The sequence below is a fragment of the Oenanthe melanoleuca genome, chromosome 19 (assembly GCF_029582105.1).
Source record: "Oenanthe melanoleuca isolate GR-GAL-2019-014 chromosome 19, OMel1.0, whole genome shotgun sequence".
NCBI classification, from domain to species: domain Eukaryota; kingdom Metazoa; phylum Chordata; class Aves; order Passeriformes; family Muscicapidae; genus Oenanthe; species Oenanthe melanoleuca.
Window position 1 is genome coordinate 6,012,369 of NC_079352.1, and position 27,976 is coordinate 6,040,344.

Genomic DNA, 27,976 nt, shown 5'->3' on the forward strand with positions numbered 1-27,976 from the left:
AATTTGGAATAAATTCTTCCCTATGTAAGTGGGGAGGCCCTGGCACAGGCTGCCCAGAGAAGCTGTGGCTGCCCTTGGATCCTTGGGAGTGTCCAAGGCCAGGCTGGAGCAAGGCCAGGTTGGTCTAGTGGAAGGTGTCCCTGCCCATGGCAGGGGGGAGGAACTGGATGATCATTAAAGTCCCTTCCAACTCAACATTCTGTGACTCCCCAAAAGCAGGGAGTGCACTGAGTACAGCAGCACCTCACATTTCTGCAGCCTGGTGTCCACAGGGCTCAGCAGTGCTGGGAGTGGAATAACCCCAGGACAGCACCTGGAGCTGCTGCTGGAGCAGAGGGGCTTGGTCCCAGCAGGACACAGCTTTGTACCAGCCTGGCACAGACCCTCAGGGAGGAAACCCAGCACAGGCTGTCACAGAGGGAGTAAACACTGCACCTGGATCCTCCTCACCCTGCAGTCCCTCTCCATGGATCTGCTCTCTGCTCACCACACTGCAGCAGTCAAGTGTTGCCATTTATGCTTGGCCCTAATTTCCAACACTCCCTTTTACATTTATATTGTGCTCTCAGGCTGCTAAAACACTTTCTGTGTGCATCCCTGCTGCTCCATTCTCTCCACAGTGAAAGCAGATGATGGATTCTGATTAATCAGATTGCCACAATAACTTACACAGTTTTAGTTCATCTTGTGCTCTGCATTTGCTGGCTGAATTTTTCTGCCTTGATTGAACTATACCGGAAGCTGCTTGCCAGAAGATTCCAGCTCTTCCTAGCTGATGTCTTAAATGTGAAAAAATGCAAATAATTAAATACTAAGCCAAAAAGTGAGGGCTTTTTCTTGGTCTTTTTGAAGTAAAAAACTTAATCTAGTCACTACACAGGCATTGCTGTGCCAGTTTTTTGACATTTTTCACCTGTTAAACAGTCTCTTGGGCATCATCCTTAGATCAAAATGCAATTGCACACCCATCTGCTCAGTATTGTGCCTTAAAACTTTATGTACATTCTCTACTAAAGATAGAAAACCAGAAAAAAAGTCAGAAAATCCTGTGTAACATTGTTACAAAACATTAACAATTTACGGTCAAGTACCATAGAAATCTGAGAAAAGTATGAAGATGTTTCAATCTTAATGAGGTCTTAAAAGTATTTTTGTCCACTAAGCTGGTATTATTAACATAAGACAAACTTTAATGGTCTTCCTGTTATAGGAGTTCCTTGTCTACTTAACCTCCTTGTAAAACAAGGTGGTGCCAAGACCCAGACTCTCATTAAAAGGAAGTGCATTTAACTGTTATCTCCTTCTGCATTGCAAAAAAGAGAATGATAATATCTCACCAAGCTTTTTTTCAAAAAGGACCCAAGTTAACCCATAAGATGATGATGGAGGACTTGACTTGCCTTTCAAGAAATCAGTCTGAAATCACCAAGCAGCACAAAACTAGCAAGTTTATCCAGTTTCTCTCACACAGCTGGACAATAACTGAGATACATTTGTTGATCTACATTAAATATTGTTCATGCAGAGGTAAAACAAGAATAGGCAAAGCTAAAATACAGACTTTTTTTTCCTCTTAGCACTCATGGCTGTCACACCTCTGGGCAGAAAGCAAGCTCCCAGCTGGACACAGGGATTCAGGGAAATACTGCCCAAATCCAGCCAGTCGATTTTAATTACTGAAACTGCTTTGAGAAGGCTGTAGAGGAGAGAATCTGTGAGTTAATGAGAAAATATCCCCCCTGGCCCAGCTGAATTTGATTGCAGCTTGAGGGGGTGTTGAGGAAGCTGTCTTAGAAGCTGATGCAATGAGATTTAAAAGATAAGGAATCTACAACAGCAGGGAAACTCCAAGACCTTTTGTTTGTTTGCTTGAAGGCAGGAAAAGAAAGCACATTGCGAAAGGCAGGAGGAGCACCTCCACCCCCCAGGCCAGCACAGGTAGCCTGAGGCAACCTGGGATTGCCCATCCCCACATCCCAGTGGAAGGACGTGGGAGGATGTGGATGTGGAAGGATGTTCCCTGTGCAGCTGCACCCACGCTGGTGCTCTCCAGAAACACCTCCACCTTACAGCAGCCCTTGCTCAGCCTGTGGCTCTCACGGTATCACTTTCATCCGTCACGTGCTCAAATCCAACATCCCTCCATCTCTGATGGCCACGAAGTCTCCCAAGAGCCTCCTCTCCACTGAAACTGGGAGCCAGCCCAGCCCCGGGGTGATGTTAAAAATAGGGAGATCAGAGAGTGAGAGCTGCCACTGAACCCGGCAAAGGGAGAACACGATCCTGCTCCCTCCAGCTCACAGTCCTGCCCCTTCTTTACTCCTGCTAAGACAGAAAGGGAGACGGGAATTGCCTCCTAACCAAGGCTGGTGCACAGGAAAACAAAGAATTGTTTCCCTGTCCTTGAGAGTTTCTTCCCTACTTTAGGGTGGGCAGCACTGGAGTCTGCAGAGGCATTTTCCTGCTGGGCAAAATCTGGCCAAAAAAAACTCTGGAGGAAGGCTCAGGATTCTGAAGCAAGTTCATGGCTGTCCCTGTACTAAGTTCCAGTGCTTGAGGAAATAGCTAAAACAAGGCAATAGCTGGCCCACAGAGCCACAGCCCAAGGGGGCCAAGAATTAGGGCAGCAGCCATCCTAGACTGCAGCAGCCCAGAGCCCAAAGCTGGCATAGAAAGCCAACACAGCCAGGGGAGATCCTCAACACACATTCCCAGCTGAGGGTGGAACCCTTGGGAGAAGCATCTCCATGCAGGCATTGCTGGATTGCAGCCACACAAAACCTGGGACACTCCAAGAATGACAGACACCCCAGGAATGAAGAGAGGTGACAGCACAGGACAGACGTGGCCAGGCACGGGCAGACAAACCCAGACGTGACACACAGAGCTGCCAGCCCTGCTGGGACAGCACTGACAGTGTGGAAAGGCTGGCTTGACTGATGGGAATCCTGCTGACAGCCACGGGGGCAGCAGCAGGAGCAAGGAGGATTTTCTGGTGCTGTAGCACAGAAACACCCAGCTGGACAACTACAGCATCCCTACTACTTTATGGATGAACTGTGGCTGGTACCACAGGTAACATTTCTGCAACACAAGTCTGGACCCAACAGCGGTGAAAATGTAAATAACTTGCAGGAAGAGAGGCAGAAGCAAGAAAAGCAAGTGCTGCTGTTGGGAAAGGAGAGGAGTTACAGCATGAAGGCAGATAGGTAACTGAGAATCAAAGAGCAAAAATACCCCCACCAATAGCTTCTCATGGAAGGGAGAACTCAGAGCCCAGAGAGACACAAGAAACAGCTGCAAGCAAAGACAGGAAAGCACATTATTTTTCTGTTTTAGGAGCATTTGCCCTTGGGATACCATCCCAAACTGTACCTCAGACTCACTCCTGGAGTAAGGTGGTCCCGCTCCAGCCACAGATACCCTGCCTTGAGACTGATCTTGAATGCAATCCCACCCAAGCCTAAGAGTTATTCTATGAAATCAAAGCACAGTTTCTGCTGCTTTTCTCAATTTGCTGAAGCTTATTACATTTGCAAAAAAAAAAAAAAAAAGAATGATCTGGCTGTTTCCAGACAAGCTGCATTGCTTTTGCAACACTGTATGCACAGGGGGAAGCTTTTGAAAAAGATATTGCAAAAATGACGCAATAAAAAAAATGGTGCAAGGAAAAACTTTCCTTGACAGCCTTCTGAGCCCCTCAGCACATGAGGTCCTATTACTGATGTTAAAGGATAGTGCAAAGCACAGATGAGAGATTCATCCCATCTGGTGTGGCTCTGGCCTCTCAACAGAAATTCTGTTGGTAGAGGAGCCGACACGTGTAGCACTTGGCAGAAAACTCAACTCTGATTCTGTTGTATAAACCTTTAAATTTTTATTATGATAAAAAGAGGAGGGAAAGAGGGCAGAGTCCTGGGGAGTTCATATGAATTTCATGACCACCCCACTTCCTGGAGGACACTCCTTGTTTTTTGCATATGCACATGAGTACAGATTAGTCATTTAGCACACAAAGACTATTTTCTTTGCTGCACATCAGCCAATATGGTACATGCCAACTGCAGCAAGAACAGCAGATGAAAGCCACAGACACAGTGCAAAGCAACTTGTTCAGCAACGCTCACATTCCATGTAAACAAGAGAGATGAGAGTTGGTTTCCCAAGGCCCTCGCCAGAGAGGAATATTGGGATAGTCTCACCCTGCTGCCCTGGGGTTTGCATGTACTCTCCCTTCTGGGAAGCTGACATGTAATACACTGCCATTAGAGCCATCAAATCCCAGTGGAATAAGGGCCCAGGGTTAAATAGAACGTTATAAACATCCTTAATGATTTCAGAAATCTATAAGGCCTCAGAGACTCTGAAACTGCAGTTTTGGAGTGCAGGGGAGGAAACCAGCACAGGATAAGGGCCAAGAAAATGTGCTTATGCTTCTTGCAGCCCTGCATGTCAGAAAGCCTGACTTTCCCTTAAAAGAGCTGATGATTGCAAAACACTCTTTTCTCTCTACAAAGTTACCAAAAATCAGAAAATCGGGGTTTTTTTTTACAGAAGTTTTCACCCACGAAGATGCTAAGGAATTTACAAGCTTCCCTTGCCAAGCAACACAGACATGCAAGTGTCATTGTCTCAGCTGCTGAAAAAAGAAATGAGCTCAAAGGAAAGGGATAGCTCTTTAATGGCACACAGCATTCCTGCCAGATCCAGCTCCATCAGGCTTGCCAGGACAGCGCCGGGTTCCACCAGAGGAGTCATCTGCTGTGGTGGAGGGAGAAGGAAGCATTCATTTCTGACAGAAAAATGCTACAGCCAATTAAAAAAAAGAAAAAAAAGAAAAAAAAAAAAAAAAACAAAAAACAAACAAACAAACAAACAAACAAACAAAAAAAAAAACAAAAACCAACCAAAACCCCAAATAATAAAGTAACACAGGACGGGACTTGTTCTCTCCAGCAAACTGGGCAAAAGGCATCACAGCAATGCACAAATGAAGAAGACACAGTGGCAGATTTCTACAATACTCCCTTTACCTCCTTGAAACCTGCTTTGTTAGTCCTTCAAAGTCTTGTCTCATTAAATTCCCTGTCACTGTTCCGTTTTAAGAATGTCCTTGTTAAAACTAAAACACCTGTAAGCTTTCCCTGGGCACTCTTGCCTCTTATTGGGAAAAAAATCACATGATCTTGGCACTTACTCAACCTAAGGTGACAGATGCTGCTGAAGAAAGTATGAGAGAACTTCCCAGCCTCCTGCAATTCAAAATTTTACATCCCAAGCTGTAAAAATATAGTAAAGAATAGCAAGAAAAGAACTTAAAAGCTAAGGCTGTTTTCTTTGTGGTTTTGTATTTATGGAATACTTGCTTTGGAACAATGGTGATCAACATTCTCAGTTTCTGTTGTGCTTTCCTGGATATCCTTCAGTCAGTTGCAGGTACCCACATTAATTAGCTCTGCTCTAGGAATGAGATGCCAGTTAATTGTGGCTGCACTGACAGCCAGGGAGTTCTGACACACACACACAGAGGCTTTTGGGACAGCTGATGCAGTTTCACTTTTGGCAACGGAATATTGCATTTGTAAAAAATACAGATTTTTGGCTACCAATGTTAAGGTAGATAAAGTTTTGACCTCAAACACCATGGCAGTGTTGACTTAAGTACCAAGTGTGTGGGACCAGAACCAGGGCAGAGCCCCCAGCACGTGGAACAGCACAAGAACCCCCATCTAGAAATGGCAGGCAAGTAGCATTTACAGATTTAAGCCTCAAGAAAATCCATCCCTGGTGCGTCTCACCAAGCAGCAGACCAGGTATTTTGCTCTCAGGCCTAGCTGAGCTGTGTGCAGGCTGTCACACCACCTGCATGCCTCTGTCATGCCCATCCAGCTGCACCTTCAGTTTGTGGAGCTCCTCGATCTCGCGGTTGTGCCGCTCCGTTTTGTGCCGCACTAAGGAGCGGTAGAAGTGGATGGTGAAGACGACAAAGATCAGACCCACGGGGACCATGATGATGGTGGACACCAGTGCTGACTGCCACCCTGCGTGGCTGCTGGGCTTCTCCACGTTGGTGGTCTCGTTTTTCAGGATGGAGCCCACTGGCAGGAATTTTATCCAGCACAGGAGCACGACTTCGGCGAGGAACAGGAGGATTCCCAGGACGGTGGAGAAGCCCCAGGCCAGCTCGATGTAGGGGTGCATGCGCTCGTGCGGGGACTCGCTGATGGAGTTCAGGTTGTGGATGTTGCTCACGGCCTCCACGTTGGGCAGGATGCAGGTGCTGATGAGGAGGGCGAAGAGGTGCACGGCCACCAGCACCGTCGTGCAGGCGCTGAAGGCGATCAGCAGCATCTGGGGGTACTTGTACTGCACCTCCAGCTGCACCTCCACCATGGCGACCTGGGGAAGGGACACAGAGCTTGTCAACACCTGCTGCCTTTCCTCTGTCCAAGGCTTTCAGCCAGGAAAGCATCTTGATTCAGGAAGAACACCTAAGGCCAAGTACACACTCCAGAGCTTTTTGGAATGGCAGCCCAGATGGATCACTGCTGTCACCCATGGGGATGCACGCACTGCCTGACACTGTGGTTTTCTTAAAGAACACATCTCTCCTTGCCACCACGAGCCACAGGAACTGCTCCAAACCCAGCACACAACAGAAGGAGCTCATTAGAAGCCACGTGGGGCTGGGAGGCAGCTACCAGCCTGCTGTAAGCCACCATCACACCCTGTGCTGCCACTCCTTCCTTGCGGCTGCAGCGCAGGAAGTTTCAGCTTCAGGCGTGTAAAGAAAAGCAAAACCAAGCAGCTCCTCTGGCCAGTGGCCAGCCAGGTTTCACTACCCACCATGGGAGGCACACAAGCTACTTTACAGCTTAAGTTAGCCCATAGTTAAAATAACTGCTTTCTATTCTTAGAACAGTTTACATTTGTTTTTATTACAAATATGCCCAGATAAATAACTTTTAAGTTATTTATATCCTCAAATTTCTCCCTTGAGAGTTAATAACTTAGTGATACACCCAGCAGAAGTGGACAGCTACTGGCTTATGGGTGTGCTCAGCAACTCAGGAGTCTGCTTCCCAAAACAAAAGCTATCACACAGCAGGTCACTAAAGCTATTTTTACTTTAATCAAATAAAGCTGAAGAAGCAGAATATATGCAAGAGAGCAGGAGGCTCTTTTGAGATCAGAACTGGAGTCCAGCTAACTGGTTTAGCACAAGAATTTTTACAATTACTTAAGCTACCCATGAAGCAAACCAGTACTGTGTGGTGGTATCCCTGAAAGAACTGCACAAACCTTCTGCTAAGACACAAAAGCAGTTGACAAAACTATCAAACCTTCCTTTCTAGCAGCTGGCTTGGATCTGTAGCTGCACTTCATGATTTGCAGCAGAAAAGTTAATTCTCTTGGCAGCAAGGAAAACCTCTGGTGATCCCAGCTGACCTGCTGCTCCAGCACAGCAAAACTTGCTGGAAAGAAGCCCCTCTAAAAACATCATGAGAAGGCAAAGTTTTAAATCTGCACTCAATTCTGGGACACAGAAGGATTTTGCAGAACTGACTCACAATTATGTTATCCAGACTTCACACAAGACTCCCCTGAGCAGCCATTTCAGGCTCTGTATAATCACCTGCACCACTTCCTCTGGTATTACTTGTTCATAATATTATTTAGGCACTGGAAGATTAGGGGTTGTCACAGTTGGAAGCCCTGAAAAGGATTAAAGGGAATGGAAACCAGATGGTATGACTGCTGCCTTACCTACATTTGCTCTGAAACCCATCAGATCACAGTCAAGTCTGAACACATTTACCAGCAAACAAGATACAACACGTGTGGAAAATGGTCAATCTCTGCAAGTCTGGATTTTATAGCTACATCAACTATTTAAGACATTTGTGACACCAAAAATACTGTGACAGTTCTTGGGCATGCCCAGCCTTCTGTTCTGATCATGAACATGTTGGGGTTTTACCTTTGTTTGTTTTTATTGGCTCCTGATTGCAGTTTACAGCAGTTCTTGTTGTATAGCAGAGAAAATCCTAACACAGGACTGGCTTTACTATCAATTGTGAGGTGAATTTAATTAGAACAGATTTCATGTTGCCTTGTGTATGTTCCCTTTGCAAGTCCCCTTATATTGATTTGAGAGGGAGGAGATCAGACTTATTCTCTGCTTCACTGTACAATGAATTTGTACAGCACTGTGGTTGCCAGTCACGCCCCATCAGCCAGGAAAACCTGCAGGTACATTGTTCATTATGGGGTGCTGTAATACCCAGACACACAGCTGAATGGGAAATGTACCTGCATGTCCAATTTATAGCTTTATATTAAAGCTGAAAGCCTGGCTGATGTCAACATATCAATTTCTGCTTGTTATCCTTCACATGAGCAACACTTTTCAGCTAATTGGATGTTTCCTCCCAGACTAACCTATTCCCCAGGGCGAGCTTCAGCTGTGCAATGTGATGAATTTTTAACACTGACTGATGGCTCAGTAAGAGGTGTTTCAGTGAAAAACACCAACAATCCAGATAGGGCAGCAAGGCAGAAAAACAGTTCATTTAACCCAAACAAGTATTGAAAAGGTGAGTGAGCTCTTATTGCTTTACCCAGCACAGGCTGTCATGTCATTCCCTGACCGGGTTAAGAGAAAGAGGACAAGCTGATATAACCCATTTAAAAATCATTAAATATGCTGCCAAGCCTGTAAAACTATTAATATGTCATGTTTGATACAATTATACTCTTCCATGTAATAGCCCCCTTTATTTTAACCTCTTCCCAGAAGCAACTTTGCAAGGCTGAGCTCTCTGGCAAGCCATGGAATATTTCAGCACAGGCTTAATTTTAAGCTTGAGAATAATCCAGTTGAACTCCAGAATTACAAGACTGAGGGCTCACAACATTTTAGAATTAAACTGCAATTATGGTGGAGTTTAGACCAGTATAGCTCAGACTGTCCACAACAAAGATATTATTCATCTTGAGAAATTTTGACCAGGACAGATAATATCAAGCAAAAGGATGACAAATGGCTTAACATAAACCATGACACATTCACACAGATGGTTTGGCAGACTGTAAAAATAATCACTCCAGTAGATCTGTCAGGGGTTTTGTTTTGGTTTGGTTTTTTTTTTTAATCCAACACATATCCTGTAGCAATAGGATAAGTATGGAGGAGATGGATTAGCAGTAATAGCTCTTATTTCCATTAGGGAAATTATTAAGGAGGTTTCCTAAGCTCCCTCTAAATTTCCTTTATTTGCAGCCTCCTTGGGGCAGATGCAGTGCCCTGTAGCCCACCTCCAAGCAGATCTGGAGATAGAATGACCCACATCCTCCTGAGCTGCCTCAGTGCTCTGCCAGAAATACCAGAGATGGTAACTAGGGAGGTTCACATTATTCTGCAGCCTGTCTAGAAGGGGCTGGATCAGAGCCATGGCCTGTTGATTAAATACCCATCAGCTTGCAATAATTTCAGCCAATATGGAGCTAGCTTGCATCAAACACACCGACAGGGAAGTAAATAAAGCAATAGGCAAGCCCTGGATGACATTTGTTTATATAGTTAAATGCTTTGGGGAGGCTTTGGGGAAACTGTTCAATAGAATCACAGAATTGTTCAGACTGGAAAATACCTCTAAGATCACAGAATCCAACCACTACACCAGCACTGCCAAGTCCACCACTAAACCATGTCTGTAAGTGCCACGTCTACACATATTTATCTCTAAATAACTTTCCTTTCATCAATAGCCAAAGAGGTGCTCTTACTAGAGAGTAAATATCCGTGTACTAAATTCCTGCATACCAGTGGAGAAATTACCCAGGAGGAACAAACGCCTCAGCTTTCCAATCAGCTGGGGAAAAGCTTGCTAATAAAGAAAATTCCTTATTGCAAGAGATTTTATTTCTTACTGATTTCAGGTCTGTTTCTTAGATTAGGCTGGTGAGCATTATTAACACTATACCTGTGTATATTCAACTGCACTTTAAACCGTTCAAAGAAAATGTAAAACCAGTGGTTAATTTTGTGTGCTTGCCAAGGACTTTCAGCAACTTTCTGCTGTGAGAGCTGAGAAAGTGTGCTTTGTTTTCAGAGATGTGGCTCAGCCCTGCAGTGTGGGTGGGCTGCAAGCCCCTGAGTCCCAGTGGTGCCAGTGACAGCACACCCCAGCAGGGACATCTTGTGTGATCATGCTGGTAGATGAGTCCCCAACAACAGAAAATGTTAATTTAATAATCATGTTGAAGACAACAGTTACACAGAACTTCAGTAACCAGAGGCACACAAAGCAGAGAGGCTTTTCAGAGAAAACTCCTGCATGAGAAAAGTCTACAGCAGAGCACTCAAAAAGAGGAGGGACCTTCTGCCCCTGCAGAACACAAGCTTGGTTCCAAACCAACACAGACTGTGAAAAGCTTTTAAGAGCATCTTCTGCACACAGCCAGTGAGTGGAGAGCAATGACAAAGCAACTGAGCACTGTCTCCACTCCAGCCTGCTCCCACTGAAACCCCGCCTGCAGCCTTCCAGCTTCACTTTGGGTGACCAACTTCATCATCCCAGACTGTTGTAGTGTTACGGATGATTCATGATCTGAGGGGCTGGGGGGAGGAAAAAGCAGCGGAAGAAGCTAAAATAAAGCAAGAAAGGCAATCTGGAAAGTTCCTGGGATCTGTCTTTCCCTCCCAGCTTCTGAGCTGCGGGATGAAATATCCTCACATCATGTCCCACGCCACCCAGGCGCTGCCCTCTGCCCCTCTGCTGACAGACCTTGGCAGCAACCAGACCTGCCCACTTCCTGAACAGGAAACCTCCCCCCAAACTGGTTTCAATTCTCACTCCCAGTAAGCAAAAGCTGAGGGGAGATAAAGGGGTTCACACTGACACAGCACGGTGGTGTTTTAACACACAGCCTGAGCACTGGACCACTGACTGTCTCAGTCTTGTTTATTTGCTCACTCCTGACATGGTTCTGACCTATGCAAATCACTTCCAAATAACACCCAAGTGCTGCATAGCGGAAAGCAAGCACCAGGGATCACTTCCAATAGGCAGCACTGACAAAAATATACCAGGTTTGGCTCCCTGCAGGCTGCAGAGCCCTCTGACACCAGTTTTGAGGCTCAGGGCCTCTTCTCACACCTCTGTGCTAGAACACGATCTCCCTGATCACGCTATGCAAACTTCACTTTGGCAGACTGTGACCCAACCTCCACCTTATTTTAGGCACCGTGACCTGAGAAAACACGCAGAGAAATTTTCAGGGGCCTGAAAGTGCTCCACACCCAAGAGCAGCCTTGCATGAGGGCAGCCAGCACCAGAGAGCCCCAGGGCCAAAGGAGGTCCTAGACTGTTCAGCAATGCTGCTGGAGCACTTAGGATCACTTGCAGGTATGGATTAGTAGTTTTAAAGGGCTAACTTGGGAGTGTGTGGGTTGGCTGTAAGACAGCTCATGTATCCCTGCTGCAGTGAGACAGCCAGCCTCAGACTTTGCAGCAGCAGCCAAACAGAAGCCCCCAGGCAGATGCCTCCTGTCTCTTCAGGAAACAACTCCCTGCTTCTTCCCAAGAGGAAAACACTGATTAACGGTTGATTTGAGGCAACCCAAAAATCTTCACAGTTCAAAAAGCTATAAAACACACGTTACCATTGCAAATCCAGAGAGCAGAGCAGAGGTTCTGCTGGAGGCCTTCAGCTTGGCTCGGCTCAGGTACAATTTTCTCCAGGAAAGGGCTTGAACAGAGTGGTGGTTGGACGTGACCAATTCCAGGTAGCTGCGCCGGACCCAGTCCCGGTAATCCATGCCCTTTGTGCCAGGCTCAGAGCAGCAAGCAGGAGTGGAAGGATCCACTGGAACGTTTAATTCAGAGCTCATGATGAGAGAAATGCTGAGGGAACAAAACAGCCATGTTCAAGAGGAGCTGGTGGACAGGATGAGCATCAATTACTGGAAAAGCTGCAGTTGAACAAAGCTGCCCTTGGTCAGTGGAAAATGATGGACCAAATAATATCACACTTGGAAGACAGAAATGAGAAAGGACCATTCAAAATTGCCAGGAAGGCTGCACAGCATCTGGATTTTCATTTCAGAGCAGGTACCTCAACTTTGCCCTTTAATTCCTTCTCACTCATAAAAAATTGTTTTACATAAACACACTTGGCCCCCATCTTATCTTTGAGTTGACAGTTCATTTTCCAGTGCATCATGGGCTGGCTCCGAATGCATCTCCTTAGAGTATCAAACATCAGCTGAGGAGCTTTTTGCTCCTTCTGTGGAAACCATTCCTCCTGGGTTACAATGTGGGGTGGATCCACACTGTGTATTCTACTCCCATCCACATTATTCCTGATGAACTGTTAATGGCCGCTTGCAGGAGCTGCACGGGGCACACCCGACCCCCCAGGCTGCAAGCTGGTGTTAGATAAGGGAAGGAGACAAACCCTGCACGGCAGGGTGGTGTTTCTTTGTCTTCACAAATTGTGATGACTACACCCAGCCCACGGGGGTCATTCCTGCCAATGGGCCATAATGGCTGAAAGGCACCAATGGGCAGCTGTAACGACCCAGGCCATAAAGGACTCCCCAGAATATCCTGTGACTCATAGGATCACACCATTCCATTGTGAAATTCCCCCCTCAGGGGGAGGTACTGAGCCTTCCTGCCTGAATCTGACCGTGTGCAATCCGGGCAGTCTGGGGACATGAACACCACCACCACCACTGGACATCCAGGGAAGGAACTGAACTTCCACAGGAGGACCAGACCATCCACAGGACCACTGCTTTCCAGAGGACTGCAGCCATCACTTCAGCAGCACTGCAACCACTACTTAATCAGACTGCAACCACCACGGGCTAGGCTGTACTCTTTGTGGGTATAAACCAGTTTTTCTGTATCATTGCATCTATTGTAATATTTCTATTAAATTGTAACTCCGACCTGAAGTCGGTCTCAAGCTATTTGTGTGGGGGTTAATCTCTCCCCCGGTTTACTTTCAAACAACATCAGTTTTTCCCAGTTAAACCACTGCTCATCAAAGCTCAGTTTAGATGGGCACAGTTCTCCCCCAAATTCCCCCAATAATCACAGAGCGGAACGCTGTGTAGAGTTAACAAATGCACGTCCCAAGCTTTTGCAGTGGGAAGTTAAATTCCCTGAGCTGCTCACACTCCATTCATCAGCCACATCTGACCAAGAATCCTGTTCCCTTACTTCCACCGGTGGCTGTGAGCAGAGAGAAAGGAAAAGGCAATTCCAAGGAGAAAAGCAAGCTGCTTCCAGGAAATTCCATCATCTTCAGATTCAAGGGATTACACTGAGAGATGTATGAAAGCAGCAGGAGTATTTCAGGTGGTGGAAGCCTTACAGCACCATGTCTCCAGACTGCTGCCAAATGGCTCTGGTGATCCTCAGACACAGAACAACATCCATGGAATGTTTCGTGCAAAAATTTCTCAACTCCGACAGACATCTGAAACTAACTCAGACTTCCAAAGAATGGAAACCACGATTCCTTGTTTAATCCACTCACTCACAACTCCATCACTGAGCGCTGTGGTGGTGGCAGATAGACACCAGAGCTGCACCTTCTGGCTACTATAAGACACTCCCCAGCTCCCAGGAGGAGGAGATGCTGCCCAGAATCACTCCTGGTGTGGCACTAATTAGTCCTAACACCACCTCTCAAGGTCACAGGCACCTTTCAGCCCTGCCTGCTTCCCCCAACTCCCCAGGTACAGGGACCACATGGGGACAGCTAATAAAGCCATGACTGCTGGAAGACTTGGAGAAGTGGAAAAGATCAAAAGGACATCAACTGTCCACAACTCTGAATGCTGTTAGTAAAAGGGAAGGAAGCTGTTTCAGGCACAATAACAAAGAATAGCAAATAAAGCACTGCAGGTCTAAGATTATCCCTCCTGAACACGGGGGGGCTTTCAGGTTCCAGTCCCCTCAGACATAACAGGGATGGCAGCACAGGATGACTCCTGGGCAGGTTTTGACAAGGCCGTTATTACAACCCCTGGAACACTCCAGGAAGGCTCCTGACCCGCTCAGGAATTTTCTAAATATTTAAAAGTAACAAAAAAATCCCCCAAACAAACAAACAAAAAAGAAAGGCATACTAGAACATTAATGCCATAATAAAAACACAAAAAGAAACAATAACAGAGACAAACCTTCCTGCTCAATCCGTGTTTCCAGAAAAGGCAAGAATTACCTATTTTACAAAATAAAAAAAGCCTCCTGGGAGCATTGGAGGAAGAAACAGTCTGTGAGCAGCAAAATTATGAAGCTGTTTCCTGTAACAACATCCTGTGTGAATCCTGCAATGTATAGCGTGAAGTGAATTCACTCCCTTTGTCACCAGCTGGGGCAGTGATGGCCTCTATTCAGCCATTTATTTTCATAAAATACTTAGGAACTTTCTATGTAGGAAACTTTGACCCCTGGGACAAATTCCACTAAAAAGACAAATGAATTCAGAGGTTACAGAGAGAGGGCAAGAGAACCCAAATACATCTGCTTCTTCCCTTAGAAAAATAAGCTAAAAATACCACAAGCCTGAATTTTAGCTCGGGAGCAGCTCAAGAGATGTTCTCAGATAAGTAAACAGCTTCAGAATGAAACCCATAAACACAAATGTAACCCAAACAAGCAGTGCCAGGAAGTCAAACTCACCTTGCTGGCTATGGACATGGAGGGACTGGGTGGAGGGCTCCAAGGGCTGAAACACAAGACCAAAGAAGCATTTTACATGCGCTGTAGCTGGAGCAGTTTTACTCTGGAAATACTTTTCAGCCTGTCATCTTCATCAGGGGAGGCTTATTCTGGAGATTTTGCCTTCCTGCCGTGCAAAGTTAAAGGTTTAGGACACTTGTTCTTACAGAAATAACTGTCCTGCAGGGTTTGACTGCACAGGGCTGTTGAGTTTTGGATGAGGAATAAGGAATTCTCCAGGAGACCTTTGCCTCAGGCAGCCCTGGCAAAGTCCATCCCAGCTTTGTCTTCGCTCACTTCCACTGCACCACCGACGCATCTGACCCCACTTCATCCCGCACTGGGAGGACAGAAAGCTCTCTGTGATGGCTCCCTTATGTTGATTTTCTTAACCTGCCAAGTGCTGTGCTCTGAAAAAGGGAAAGCCTTTGCCTCCTCACATCTCAGTGCACGTGTGGGGATTTCTCCACAGCTGGGAATGAAGCAGACAGCACCAGGGCTGAGCTGAGCTGATCCCCCTCCCACCACTGCTGTGCTCAGTCGCCCACAGAGCGCTGTCTCTGCAGCACTGGCAGCTCCTCTGCCTGGTTTCGGGACTCCAGCCCCAGGTTTCTGCCCCACACCCCCAGACCGATCTGTGGGTTTGTGCTAGTCCCTTCCTTCCCCGGACAACACTGTTCAAGCCCCTGCAGGCCATGGCTAAGCCAAATCCCAAGCCCTGTTACTCCACCCCGATGAGCTCACGCTGTCTTTGCCATGGCAAACCCCTCCCTATATCCTCTTCCTGGGGCTCCTCCAAGCAGCACTGCTGGGGTGGCAGAGTACCCTTGCGGCAGCAGGAAATCACCTCCCAGGCAGGATGTGCCCCCTGGTCCCACCAGCACAGCTGGGATCTCTTCACAGGACACCTCCTTCCCAGCCACCCTCAGCACACCGTGGCCAGGAGGCGATCCCACACAGCCAGGATCCCCCCTCCAACAGCACCTCACACAGAGGATCCCTCAAGCCAAGACGAAACCCACTCCCAGCGAGGAGCTTTCCCTCCAGAAGTTACCTGGAGGATTTTTCCTAGGCAGGATATTACCTCCTACCACTGCATCCTCATCCAGCATCCCAAAGATCCTCCACAACTCCTCAGGCACGATGGTACCCGATCCCTCGATCCCGTCTTCCAAAAGTCCCCTGGACCAGCTCTTCCCTGCACCGTGTGCTGGAAATGTCTCCCTTACAGCACTCCAGTGAGAGCATCCCTGTCCGGATACATCCCAATGGACCTGCCCTGCCTTCTGCATCCCATGGCGCCTCCAAAGCGCCGCCGGACAGGACGGGACCCCCTTCTCTGCCCACAGCGGACCCTTCCCATTCACAGCCTCCCTCCGGGTGCCCCCAGCTAGGCAGGATGAGGCGCGCATCCCACCACCACCATCCCGGCACGGGATTCCCCCCAGCCGGGCAGGACGAGGCGCGTCTCCCCCACACCGCCCCGGGCAGAAGAATCCCTATTCAGGAGGAGAAAACCAACTCCCCCCAGCACCCCGGGCAGGACGAGACCCCCTCCTCCCGGAGCCCCGCGGGCAGGAGATGCTCCCACCTCTGCAGGACGAGCCCGCCACCCTCCAAACACGCCTGTGGGGATGGCGCCCGCTGCCCCAGAGCGCGGGCCCCGCTGGGGATGAGCCCCCTGCGGGCGGGATGCGGCCCCAGGGGCGGGCCGTGTCTCACCGCGCTGCTGTCCGGGGCCGTGCCGGGAGCCCCGGGAGAAGGTGCGGCAGCGGAGCAGGAGCGGGATCGGGACCGCGATCGGGAGCCGCGGCAGGAGCAGGAGCAGGAGCCGGAGCCGCCTCCGCCGCTGCCACGGCAACGCCGGGCACCGGCCACGTGACCCGCAGGAAGCGGGGGGCAGCGCCGCCACGTCCCCGCACGTGACCGCTCGCTCATTGGCCCGCGACCCACTGGCCACGCCCCCTCGGCGGCGGGGGCGGGGCCTCGGACGCGACCCCCGCCCTGCGGGAGCCGGCGCCCCCCGCCCCTCTCCGGGAACCGGGGCCGCGCTCACCCCCTGTGCCCAAATTTGGGGGGGTCGGGGGGTCTCATGAACGGGGATGGACTCAGCGGTTACAGGGAAAGCGCATCCCCCCGGCACGGAGCCGTTCCCGCCTCGCTCGGGGGTCCCGCTGTAGCATGCAGCTGTAGGCTAAAAAAATGTCTGCGGATCCCTAAAGTCGCAGTCAGGCTGAAACCCACCCACTGGTAAAGATGTTAGTGGGTCTGGACCTTGCGTTATCTCTAAATCTTGCCACAGAGAAGGTATTGGTGCAACGGGATGCAAATGTGCTTTTATTACAATTATTAATTATACAGCAAAAAGTCGCCACTTACATAAGTCAAAAGGCAGCGCTGCTCTGCCTCCGCCGGGCTGAACCTCCTCCGGCTGAGCACAGGCTCCCTGCGAATCCCGACTGCTATCTGCCTGCAATCCTCCGCTATTGACTCAGCAGGAAATCCTGTATAAACCCATCAAAAGGATAGGGACAGCCTTATGGGAAAGAGAGGGAGTTCCTTCCCTGGAAATGAGATAAAGAAAATGCTGAAAGGCAGCACAATGGGTCAGCTTTATCACAGGGTAATCCCATCTTCCTGCATACCATTATGCCTGGGGGAGGGAACAAAGGAAAACAATTCTTCAAAAGCTAATAAAGAGACAGATACATGTTATCCTGAGTGTTCTTTTCATCTCTGAGAGCAGGAATACCCGTGCTGGGTTTCAGCACAAACACTGCTGTCTCCCACGGTCCCACATTTGCACAAATACATGTAGAAATGAAACAGAGCAACCTTTAGCCCTTGAGGGTTAATCTCCATGAGAGAAAGGAGAGGGACTCCCCTAGGGAAGAACTCAGAGCACGAATTTAGTGTAAGCAGGTCAAACTCCTTGGCAGTTTCAAGCCTGTAAGTTATTACTGCTTTGCTGGTGCCCTATTTGGAATAGGAAGCAGTTGTAGAGCTGTTCCTGATTTTACTATGCATGGGAGCACTTCCCCTTTTCTACTCCATGGATGAGGTTTTCCCCGTTTTGAGGTCACATAGTATTTACATTTTATTCTAAATGAAGAAACAACCCTTGAAACCTCCCTTTGAAGTGCTTTGTATTCTCAACGAGCTCCTACTGCCACGAACAACCACAACACGGCAGAGTGTTTATGGGAATTCACAGCTACACCTACCAAATGCAGCTCCTACTGCTACACTCAACCACCCCGGCGAGACAGCGTGAGGCAGATGCCACCTTCACCAACATGCTCTCTTTGCTGTTTATGGATTTCACCTACAAACTCAGCATTCCCAGAAAACACAACATGAATAATTCAGCGTGGGCGTCTTAGGGTGGCAGGATGAGGCCACACAACCTGAATTTGTTCAATCACCAAGACAAACTCGAGTTCACCTTCCTCATGGCTGAGGGAAGCATATCCTCACTCAGCAGCATCTGCTCTGCTTCATGCAGAACAGCACTTACTCAGCTCAAAGGTCTGACAAGCTCAGAGGCAGAACATCTTTATTTGTGAGACTTTCAGTTCTCTGCCCATAAAAAACCCTCACGTTTTTGTGGCTCATCTTACAACAAAGTATCCACAGGGTTTACCTGCCCTAAGGGGGATTCATGTGAAGCAATGCTCATAACTAATCTCTCCACAGGGAAAATAGACCCTGCATCTGAATGAAACAATGCCACAACTTGCAGCACCTACCCCCGTGGAGATTGAGCAGAAAACAGCTCCATGCAGATCTCTGACCTGGGAATATGGACCTGGAAGGTCAGAAGTTATTCAGCCTTGAAGCCCTTGGATATGTACAGGGGAACTAAACACAAACATCACTTGCACTTAGTCACATCTGCTTCCCAGGCACCACGGTAATACCATGGAGAAGCCATTACATAAAGCCAGCTCAGACAAAATGCAGGATTTCTGGCAGCACTATTCAACAAAGGTGAAATCTAAAAAGAGATTCTCCCTTTTTACTGTTTTTGCTTAAAATAATTTGGCATTAACCAAGGCTTGAGAATAAGTAGCACCACATTCTGGATGCAAGGCTCTGGGATGAGCATGTCTGAAAGCCAGCAGGCACTTCTAATTAAAGATACACTGAAGAGACAAAAACCAGAGTTACAAGTAAAACCACTGCATATGCTTTAAGCACCAATAAGTAAATATATAGACAGATGTTATGATTCCTGCTGGGGAATCCAAAGTGCAAAGCAGAGCGCTCAAGCAGAGAGAAAGGCAGGTGTCATTATAGGAAGCTGAGCACAAGCACAATGATTCCATTCCAAGCCTTTCTGCCACAGGATTCAGATGCTTTACACACAGTCTTTGGGAAAAGGTATTGATCCAATTCAAAAGCAAAAAGTAAGTAACATGCAGCTAACACCTTTTTCCATATTTTCACGTGTGCCACATCACTTGAAAGCTTTGCCCCTTCCTGCAGCACCTCTATTTTACTGAAATCCTCTTCCAAACAGAAAAATAGAAGACAGAACAATCCAACACATCCCTTTTATTAATTTAGAAAACATGGAAGAAAAGCAATAGGGAAAGTTTTAGCATTAAAAAAGGGATCCTGATTAAAAATCTATAGAACTTGTCTAGCAACATAAACTGATTTCTTTGGGTTAGAGATGACCCCATACAAAACCCCAAATGCAGAACACTCACAGTGCAGGAGAGTCTGGCTACAGACCACTTTTCTACTTCAGGTTAAACTCTTCCCCTAGATTCATGTATCCCACTGCTACCAGCTTCAAGATAAGTAGAATACGTAGCCTTCACAGTAATATTTCCCTTAAATGGTAATAGTTATGTTTTAGCTTTCAGACAGAAAAACACTCTGGGCCATTTTAGAAAGAACTCCAGGGTCATAGAGACTTATGGCTGACTCTTTAGAGCAAACTTAGAGCAGACTGCACAGCAGTTATACAAGCAATTAAGAAAAAAATCTCTTATTTGGCATTTCTCTATCATTTTCTCTCGGGCCTGTGACTTGAAGGCCATGCCCCGTTAAGCAGATGTAACGTACGCCAATGGGTTCTGCTTGGCTGAGATGAAGGACTTTCATGCTCCTGAATATAAAGCAATGAACAGCGCTTCCAGCTGTCCCTGGAAGGCCTCATCCTCTTCCCATCACAAAACTTGGCTCTTCAGCATCATCTTCCTTCTCTTCCTCCTCCTTGCTATCCTCTTCATCATCCTCGCTGCTGCCTTGCTCTTGGGATTGCCCAGGTTCTACAAACACAAACAGGATGAATGGATGAGGTGCTCTCACCTGGCTCCTCCTCAAGCATTTAACAACAAAACACTCTCAGGTGCTCAGCAAATGTGGATCAGGTCAGGCTAATTAGCACGGATGGGTAACATATTCCCCTGTGTCTTCCTTGTTAAGCATCTCACAGCTAAGCAGTCCCAGATACTCAGGGAACACGAATCAGGTTCTATTAATTCTACCCAGTGCTGAGGAGCTCTGAATATCAAATTCTCCCTTGGGGAATTCCCTTATCTCCAGCCTTACAAAGTCCATAATTAAACAACTCCACCTCTTCTGGAACATTATTTCTTTCTAACAGAGACAGTCAAACACTGAGGCGACAGATTATCTCATTCCCAGTTTCACCTCTGCAGGCTGGGAAGACTTTTGAAGGATCACACAGAGCAGTGGGAAGCCACAGGCAAGATTCAGTATATTCCTCCAACCTATTCAAGTTCACAGAAACTCCACGAGGTGCCATAAACCTTTACAGACTGTTTGCTATACTGCCAGTACAGGATCTCATTAAGATATGCCTAAGGTTAACAAGGGTCACAGAAAACTTGTGAATTCAGTTAAAAAACCATGAAACATCTACTAGAAATTAAATAACTGATAATAAAAATGAGGATAAAGTGGGAGCTGAAACCAAGAGCCATTTTTCTGCTCTCTCCTGTTCCTCAGGCCCAGTCACACTGTGTCCTGACCAGTTCATGCAGGATTTAGGCTCAGTGATCTGATGCCACCGCGTGGTGAAGTGCTGAACTTTGAGTGTTTATTGGGAGTTTGTCCATTAATGCAACCGTAACAGCTGACCTCAGTGCCAACCCTCATTCTTAATGTTTTTACTACAACAAAGATGAAACATGGAAATTCAGAGGTTTAATTAATTAATTCTAAAAGGAAGACAAATGTTTGCCTGCTATGTCCAACAAACACACTAATTTGAAAAAACTCTTCAGATCTCAACCTAGGGCACACAAAACTGAAAAAAGGAAAGGCTGTTCTCAGTCAACTAAAAATGGTTAAGACTGGCTTCTCTCTCCCCTGATATTATTATTTTACATAGAGGACCGCAGACTATAAAGAGTTAAGAACTGTTACAAAGACCAGGGAGTTTGGATTCTGTCTTTCAGGAACTTGTGCCAAACAAAACCACTCCAGTCCCACAACTGGTACAGGGCAATCCCATACCACAGTGCCAGTCCCTGATCCAGCTCTCCTCTCTCCCAGCCACTCCCTAAGGGATGGGTATTCTGTTTGCTCACTCAAAATGAACAAAAGTATGTTGACTCATACTTAAATTCTCCTCCCAGTTACAATTCATAAATGAGTAGCTTAAAAAAATAACAAGACCAAAACAAAACACCCAAAAATTTCTCTCTGCTACATTCACTTGCTGTCACAAGTAAAATTAACCTAACAATTTGTCCTCCTGTGTTTACATGGGAGGCTGGCAGTGGTTCAGCTGAAACAGATCCAATGAAAAGCAAAGCACAAATAAGGTAGAACTGTCAGGCAAGTCACCATTCCAGCAGAATTACCAGAACCTGCTTTAAGATTAACCAATTGTGTGCTAATTCACAAGAGACAACTATTTAAAAGACTAAGCTAAAACATTCTCACTGAAAAGAAGCAATGAGTATGCAAAGTTTGAGCAAACAGTTACACTGACATTGCTGAACATTAATTTTCAAGACTGCAGGGGAACAGAGGCAGTCAGGTTTTTCACCTTTATTTCTATGAAATAAAATAGTCCTGTGGAACAGATGGTACCAAGGTAGCTTAATTTCTTATACAATTATAACTCAGTTTCTTGCTGCCCAAGCTGTGCATTTTTTTTTTTCCCACCTGTTTTCCCATACACATTCAAAATATACTTTAAAAAAGCACAGCCTTGTACAAGCCTGCCTTTCTGTGCAGCTGAGGTTCTGAATCTGCAGTTCATCAGAATAGCTGGGGCAAAACATCCACAAACTCAGATTCCAGAGTTTGCTGTCCAAAGCTTCCCCTAATAAATGGAAAATATTTACAAACAGCCAAGTTATTTGTAAGATTAAATCTCAACATAAATGGCTTTCAAAGAGGATTTTGAAACATTAGCTAAAATAACAAGCTTAAAGCTCAGGCTTTAATCCATGTATTGAGAATGCTTGGGATGGGGGTTGGAACAAAACCTTCTAAGCTTCAGTGAGGGAACAGAACCAAGTCCTGAGAAAAGTAAACTAAATTTCACTGACCTTTTTCCTGCTTCTTTTGTTCAAGTTTACTTTTCTTAGCTTGCAGTTTCTTCTCTTTTAACTTCTGCCTATAAAGCAAAGAAAAAAGACACTCTGGGAAATTCAATGTTGTAAAGCTTCTGCATATCCATACACTGATAAAGGACATATTACAGACAACTTGGAAAAGCTGATTTCAGAATAGAAGTTCAATTTAAATTTGACCTCAACTGAAAATTCAGAAAGAGCAAACTTAGCACATGATCAAGAGAAACTTTTCTATGTTGTTTTTTAGATTAATGGATTTTTTAGAAGTCTCTCATAACTCCACTGCAACCAAATTATGATACACAAGAATCTCCAAGAACACAGATGGAACAAAAATGAAACTGCCCCCACATTTTAGCTACCTAGGCTAATAAACACAAAGAGAAAATGGTGTTAAAACCCAGACTGCAGAAACTGAACACTGGGGAAAAAAATCACCAGTAATATATACTTCAATTGAAGAAAATAAAAATTGTGCAGTATGCTCTGACCTTCAGTTTTGGCTGTACTTTCTCAGGATGTCACGCCCTAGGAGTAGCACTGGGGTATGAGGGAATTGCAATTCATACAACCCAGCTCTCTTTGCCCAGCAAAGACAACCTGGCAAGTTAATGGCAGATACAGGCAGAGCAGTGTGGCATTCACATGCTCCTCTCTCAACAGCATAACTGAGTTCTCTTGAAACAGAGAGCCAGGAACTGTACCTGTTGGGTCAGGACAGAGGAGGGTGATGAGGGAAATTAGAGGGGCTCCAGTAGGGCAAAGCCACAACATTAGAGCATAGCAGGGGGACAGGGAGGTGTTAGTGTTTAGGCAGCATCTGCTGTTGGAACAGTTGTTCTCCTTCTCAGCCAGGGAAGAGGCAGCAGGCCAGATCTGACTTGCTGGCCATCTGTTGGACCACATTAAATTAAACTAAGATGGCAACAGTGTTTGTGTTGTGCACTTTTGTGTTAACATGGCAGTGAGCCACTTTGCACAGGCCTTTCCACAGCAACTCTCAGCCACAGCAACCAAAGCAGCAAGGGAGAGGCTGCTCAGTGTCAGATCCTGGGAAAGAGCAGAGCCACAATTCCCTGCTATTTCTTAAACCTATCCTGGACACAGAGAGTGGGATTTAAATTCTTGTGTCACTGCACTACAATGCTCAGGCTATTTTTTGAGAGCATAAATCTTGTAACTGTTTCATTTTGTCTAAAATTTAAGAGAAAGATGGATTTAATATTTTTTTTAATATTTCCACGTAACTTATTAGACTTGGCCTGCCAGACATTTCAATGAGGTAGGCAGAAGCAGTCTACCCATGAAGCAGCACCCAGTTTTGCACTGAAACTGCTTGGTATCAAATGATTCAGACATAAACTTAAGCCAGATATAGACACAAACCTTTTCTGACACTGTTAAAACAAATATGCAGCAAGGCATGTTGCAGTCAAGACCATAGTGTCAGCAAAAGCAGCTCAACCAGTCCAAAGTTATCCTGCAAGCAATGGCATGGAAAAGAAACCACTCCAGCAAAGCCTGTCAGGTTTACAGCTACCTTTGGAAACCAAACATCGACACTGACAAATTTAATTTCCACAGCCAGACTTCCCAGCTGATAGATGCAGACACAGAATGACAGTGTTTATCCAGAGCATGCAGCTACAGATGAGGCACAGGGAGTGAGGGTTTCCATGTCAAGCCTCCTGGGAAAAATCTGCCCTTACCGCTTCCTTCTGCGTTTTGCTGTTTGCTCTTCTGCAATCATCTTATTCCTCTCCAGTTTCTTCTGGAATTCCTCATCTAGTCTTTGCTGTAATTGATCACATGTCATACTTTGGTCACAATCTAAATTAAAATACTTCTTTTAAAAGTCATGTCCTTTTAGGGAGAAGTCTTTTAGCAAAATACAGAAGGGAGCTCTGCCAGATTTTGTCTGGCTTCTTTATACAAAGCCACGTTCCTAGGGATGACTCCTGTACAGACAGCATTTTTAACCTGCAACCTGAGCCAAACATTGAAACCTTCTGAGGGAGGAATCTTCACCAGAGCAGATGAGGGAGGTTGGGCTTCTGCCCTAATGAATGTTTCAGTAAAAACAAATGAATAATTGGAGACACAAACATTAACATATGGACTCATCTCAGCCAAGAGAGAGCATATCAATAGTGTTTTCTAAAAGAGGGGTCATTCTACTCAATCAAGACTTAAAAGAAAACATCTGGACTCTGTGCACAGGTACTTTGTTTCTGTCTGTGCAAGGCAGTGTTATCAAGGATTTCTAGCTTTTAAAGCATTTTCAAGTCAGCCTGAGAACACACACATTCCCATGAGGCCTTACTGTGTGCTAGGACCCCGGGGAACACAGGAGATGGAGCATGTCTGACACAAAGCACCAAATGTTTCAATACTGACACAGACACCACGGATCACACACTCCTACAGACTCCTCTGACAAGGGGGGGCTCGGAACGGAATTATGTGAACATGACTTTCAAAGAAAACACAGATTTTAAACGAAAAACAAACAGCTGGGGGTGGGGGGGAGTTATAAAGAGTTGTGCTGACCTTCTCAGCCATGGCATCCATGAAATCTTGCCTCTGGTACTCTCGCCGACGCAGATGTCGGTACACGTGGAACTCCCCACTGCCAGCTCCAGCACTGGAACCTGCAACAAGGAAGAGTTCAGGCTGTAGGAAAGGAGGTAAATAGATGCTCACAAGTCACTACAGCTGGATGCTGAGGGATGGGACACAGGAAAGGGCACTGTCAGATGAAAATCTACCAACAACACACGGGGTGTGTCACCGTTTTAAACCATCTTACAACCAAAAGCCAGAGTGAGCTGCAAATCCACACACTTTTGGGTCACTGCAGGTCCTACAGTTACCCCCCTGGAGAGCCCCTCTTAGCTGCACATCAAGGCAGGCAAAGAACTGGAGATGAAGCGCACTCCCCAATCTCTTACAGGCAGACGTGAGCTACAGTACCCTGCTGATGCTGCTTCCAACTAATTTTCAGCATTTCTCAAACATTATTTTTAAAATAAAGGTCAGCAGAAAGGCGGCAAAAGGTCATATTGTATTTTCCCATGCAAGACAGATCCACTGACAGTTTTTAACTGTCTCTTCATAAATTAATTCCCTACAGCTCTCTTTTCCTGGCATCAGCCTCATGCTGAAGACTTGCAGGAGCTTTAAGCACTGTGCTCCACTCTCTTCTCCTGTCTCCCAAGCCCTCTCTCAAGGGAAAGCACAGGAATACAAGCCTCAAAGAAGACACTTAATCAAAAAGCAGCAGCTGAGACTGCAACAGGGATGCTCTTGATACCAACAGAGTCCCAGCACGTCAGGTACTCCCAGAAAAAACAAGACAATTCAACTCTAGCACACAGCAAAGCTATTTGAAAAAGCCACGGGAAAATTCCAACAAGCAGATTTAATTCAGAAGCTTATAAAAACTCAAGTCCAAGATCAATTATGCTGAAATAAGAACAAGTCAACCCTAGAAGATGGACATCTCAAGGAAAGACAGAACTTCCACATGCAGCCAGTTTATACCACAACTACTACATTTAATCCCTGCAGGTAGAAGTAAAGAGTACACAGAGTACTTGGGTCAGGGTCCTGGCACAGTTGCCAGCTCCCTGCCTGAGCACACACAATCACACCTGCTGCACATGCCTGCTTCTCACAGCCTGAGATTCAGACTCAAAGCAGTCAAAAGGAGGACTTCATACTGCCAATCTTCCAGAGCACTCTCAGATCCATGGAGAGGACAGATTTACTCATCACCATTTACTTGTCATCACCAGAGCAGCAGCTTATTGCACTGCAGGCAGCCCACATGCTGCAGTGCCACGGGCTTTGTTCTCTCTGCATTCTGACAGTCAGCAGAAAAGTGGAACCAGAAAACCAAATAAAACTTAAAAAAATCAACTCTCAAAGCACATTTCACACCTCTTTTCTTCAGCAAATGAGTAGCAAAAAACCACCTCTGTCCTTTCCTGCTAAACACTTTCCTAAGTTAACTGTGGCTGACCCCAGAGTTATCTGAAGAATAGAATCTTTACCCATGACATCTCTAACGAACTCCGGGGGAGGCCGTGGTGCCCATTCATTCAGTTTTTCAGGAATTGGTACAGTCTTTTCCTGCAAGAACAAACCAAGCAGCCATCAGTATCTTCCAGGAGCAAAATCTGCAATTTTAACACATTGTTGAAAGGCAGGCTACATCTGACAACAGCCTCTTCCACCAACTGACAGATCTCAGAAGGAGCACAGCTGCAGCAATTTCTTCATGCACAGGGCTCAGGAGCAGGCAGAAGAGGAGAATCAGAAGGGATCCTCTCTGTCCCTCACATTCAGGCCTGCAGGTCAACAAACCCCAGGAGGGTCAGGAGTGCCTGTGCCTCTTTTCAGCACAGGAACTAGAAGGAAGCATGCCAGCACCGCCAAGCACTCGCAGGAGCTGAGGATAATTCCACTACCAGTAGTCTGGGAAATGAAGAAAGGTATTTGTGCACCTTCCATGCCAGAGCTAGAGGACAGGGAAGAGCAAGGAAGGGAGAACATATGGTGCAAGGTCAGAGGAAGAACGTGGTGTGGGGAAGTCTCAGCCTGCTCCAGCACACACAGAGGGGGGAGTGAGAGTCTCCTCCTGGCAAAAACCTCCTCAGGAAAAGATCAAAACACCCAATTAGAGGACCAGGGTCATGTTCCCGCACATTAAAAGCAGTGGATAGAGGAAAGATCAGCGGGCAGAGTACTGAGGGACCCCTGGGTTCCCAGAGAAGCGTCTCTCTCCTCACAGCATCCCAGAACAGATGGGTCCTTCTCCCCTCACAGCAATACAGCGTGTGGGGTCGGTCCCTCTCCCCTTGAGGACCCGGCAAGGAAAAAGGGGGCGTGTGCCGATCCCGTCATGGAACCGGGAAGGAACAAGGAGGGGTTGGTCCCCCTCTCTCACAGACCCCGGGAGGGGGTGTGGGTTCCTTCTCCCTCACGGACACGGAGAGGAAGAAGGGGGGGTTTGCTCCTCTCCCCTCACGGATCCCGAGGAAGGGAAAGGGAGTTAGTCCCTCTTTTCTCACAGAGCCAGAGGTGGGGGTCTCGGCGTCCTTCTCCCCTCACAGACACCGAGAGGGTCTCGGTGACCCCCTCACCTCACAGACACCGAGGGTGGGGGGCTCGGTGTCCCTCTGCCCTCACAGACCCCGGCGGTGGGGTGGGGGTCTCGGTGTCCCTCTCCCCTCACGGACCCCGGGGGGGGGGTTGTCTCGCCGTCCCTCTCCTCTCCCGCCGCCCCGGGCCGTGCCCCGGCGGGTGCCCTCACCGGGTTCCTCATGAGGCGCTCGAGGCGGAGGCGCTGCTCCTCGGCCGCGCTCCGGGGGATGACGAGCGGCTGCGGCTCCTTGCGGGGCCGGGGCGGCCGCGGGGCCGAGGGCGCCGCCATGTTCCGGCCCTGGCCGCGCCCCGCCCCCGTGACGTCACGGCGCGCGACGCGGGCGGCCCCGTCATGGCGGGTGCGGGGGGGCCGGGCGGAGGCGGGAGCTGTGTGAGGGATCCACCGCGAGGAGCCCTCAGCGCCAGCCCAGCCACGGAATCGGCTCCGTGAGGGGACAGGGGCACGCGGGAAACACTTCTGGGGTCATCGATCCCGACTTCTGCCCTATCACAACC

General features: G+C 47.2%; 3 protein-coding genes across 7 annotated transcripts in view; all 3 read right to left on the minus strand.

Moving 5' to 3' along the window:
• Positions 1–27,976, minus strand: part of SH2B2 (SH2B adaptor protein 2) — a 241,493-nt gene that overhangs the window by 186,250 nt on the left and 27,267 nt on the right. The window lies entirely within an intron of this gene.
• On the minus strand, positions 5,328–18,291 carry ORAI2 (ORAI calcium release-activated calcium modulator 2). Of its 4 annotated transcripts, none has more exons than XM_056506923.1 (4): positions 17,124–18,291; positions 14,706–14,751; positions 11,669–11,909; positions 5,328–6,399 (listed from the first exon to the last, which is right to left on the minus strand). In XM_056506923.1, the coding sequence occupies exons 3-4, from the start codon at positions 11,894–11,896 to the stop codon at positions 5,854–5,856; spliced, it is 774 nt and encodes a 257-aa protein (XP_056362898.1). In that variant the 5' UTR covers positions 11,897–11,909; positions 14,706–14,751; positions 17,124–18,291; the 3' UTR covers positions 5,328–5,853. The 4 variants fall into 4 exon arrangements, with proteins under 4 accessions (XP_056362898.1, XP_056362900.1, XP_056362901.1 ...); XM_056506925.1 differs by lacking the exon at positions 17,124–18,291 and adding an exon at positions 16,467–16,676; XM_056506926.1 differs by lacking the exon at positions 17,124–18,291 and adding an exon at positions 16,336–16,676.
• Positions 19,287–27,781, minus strand: PRKRIP1 (PRKR interacting protein 1). The gene is made up of 6 exons (XM_056506929.1): positions 27,630–27,781; positions 26,368–26,446; positions 24,863–24,963; positions 24,022–24,107; positions 22,286–22,353; positions 19,287–20,026 (listed from the first exon to the last, which is right to left on the minus strand). Exons 1-6 carry the CDS (start codon positions 27,747–27,749, stop codon positions 19,911–19,913), a joined length of 570 nt encoding a protein of 189 aa, XP_056362904.1. The 5' UTR covers positions 27,750–27,781; the 3' UTR covers positions 19,287–19,910.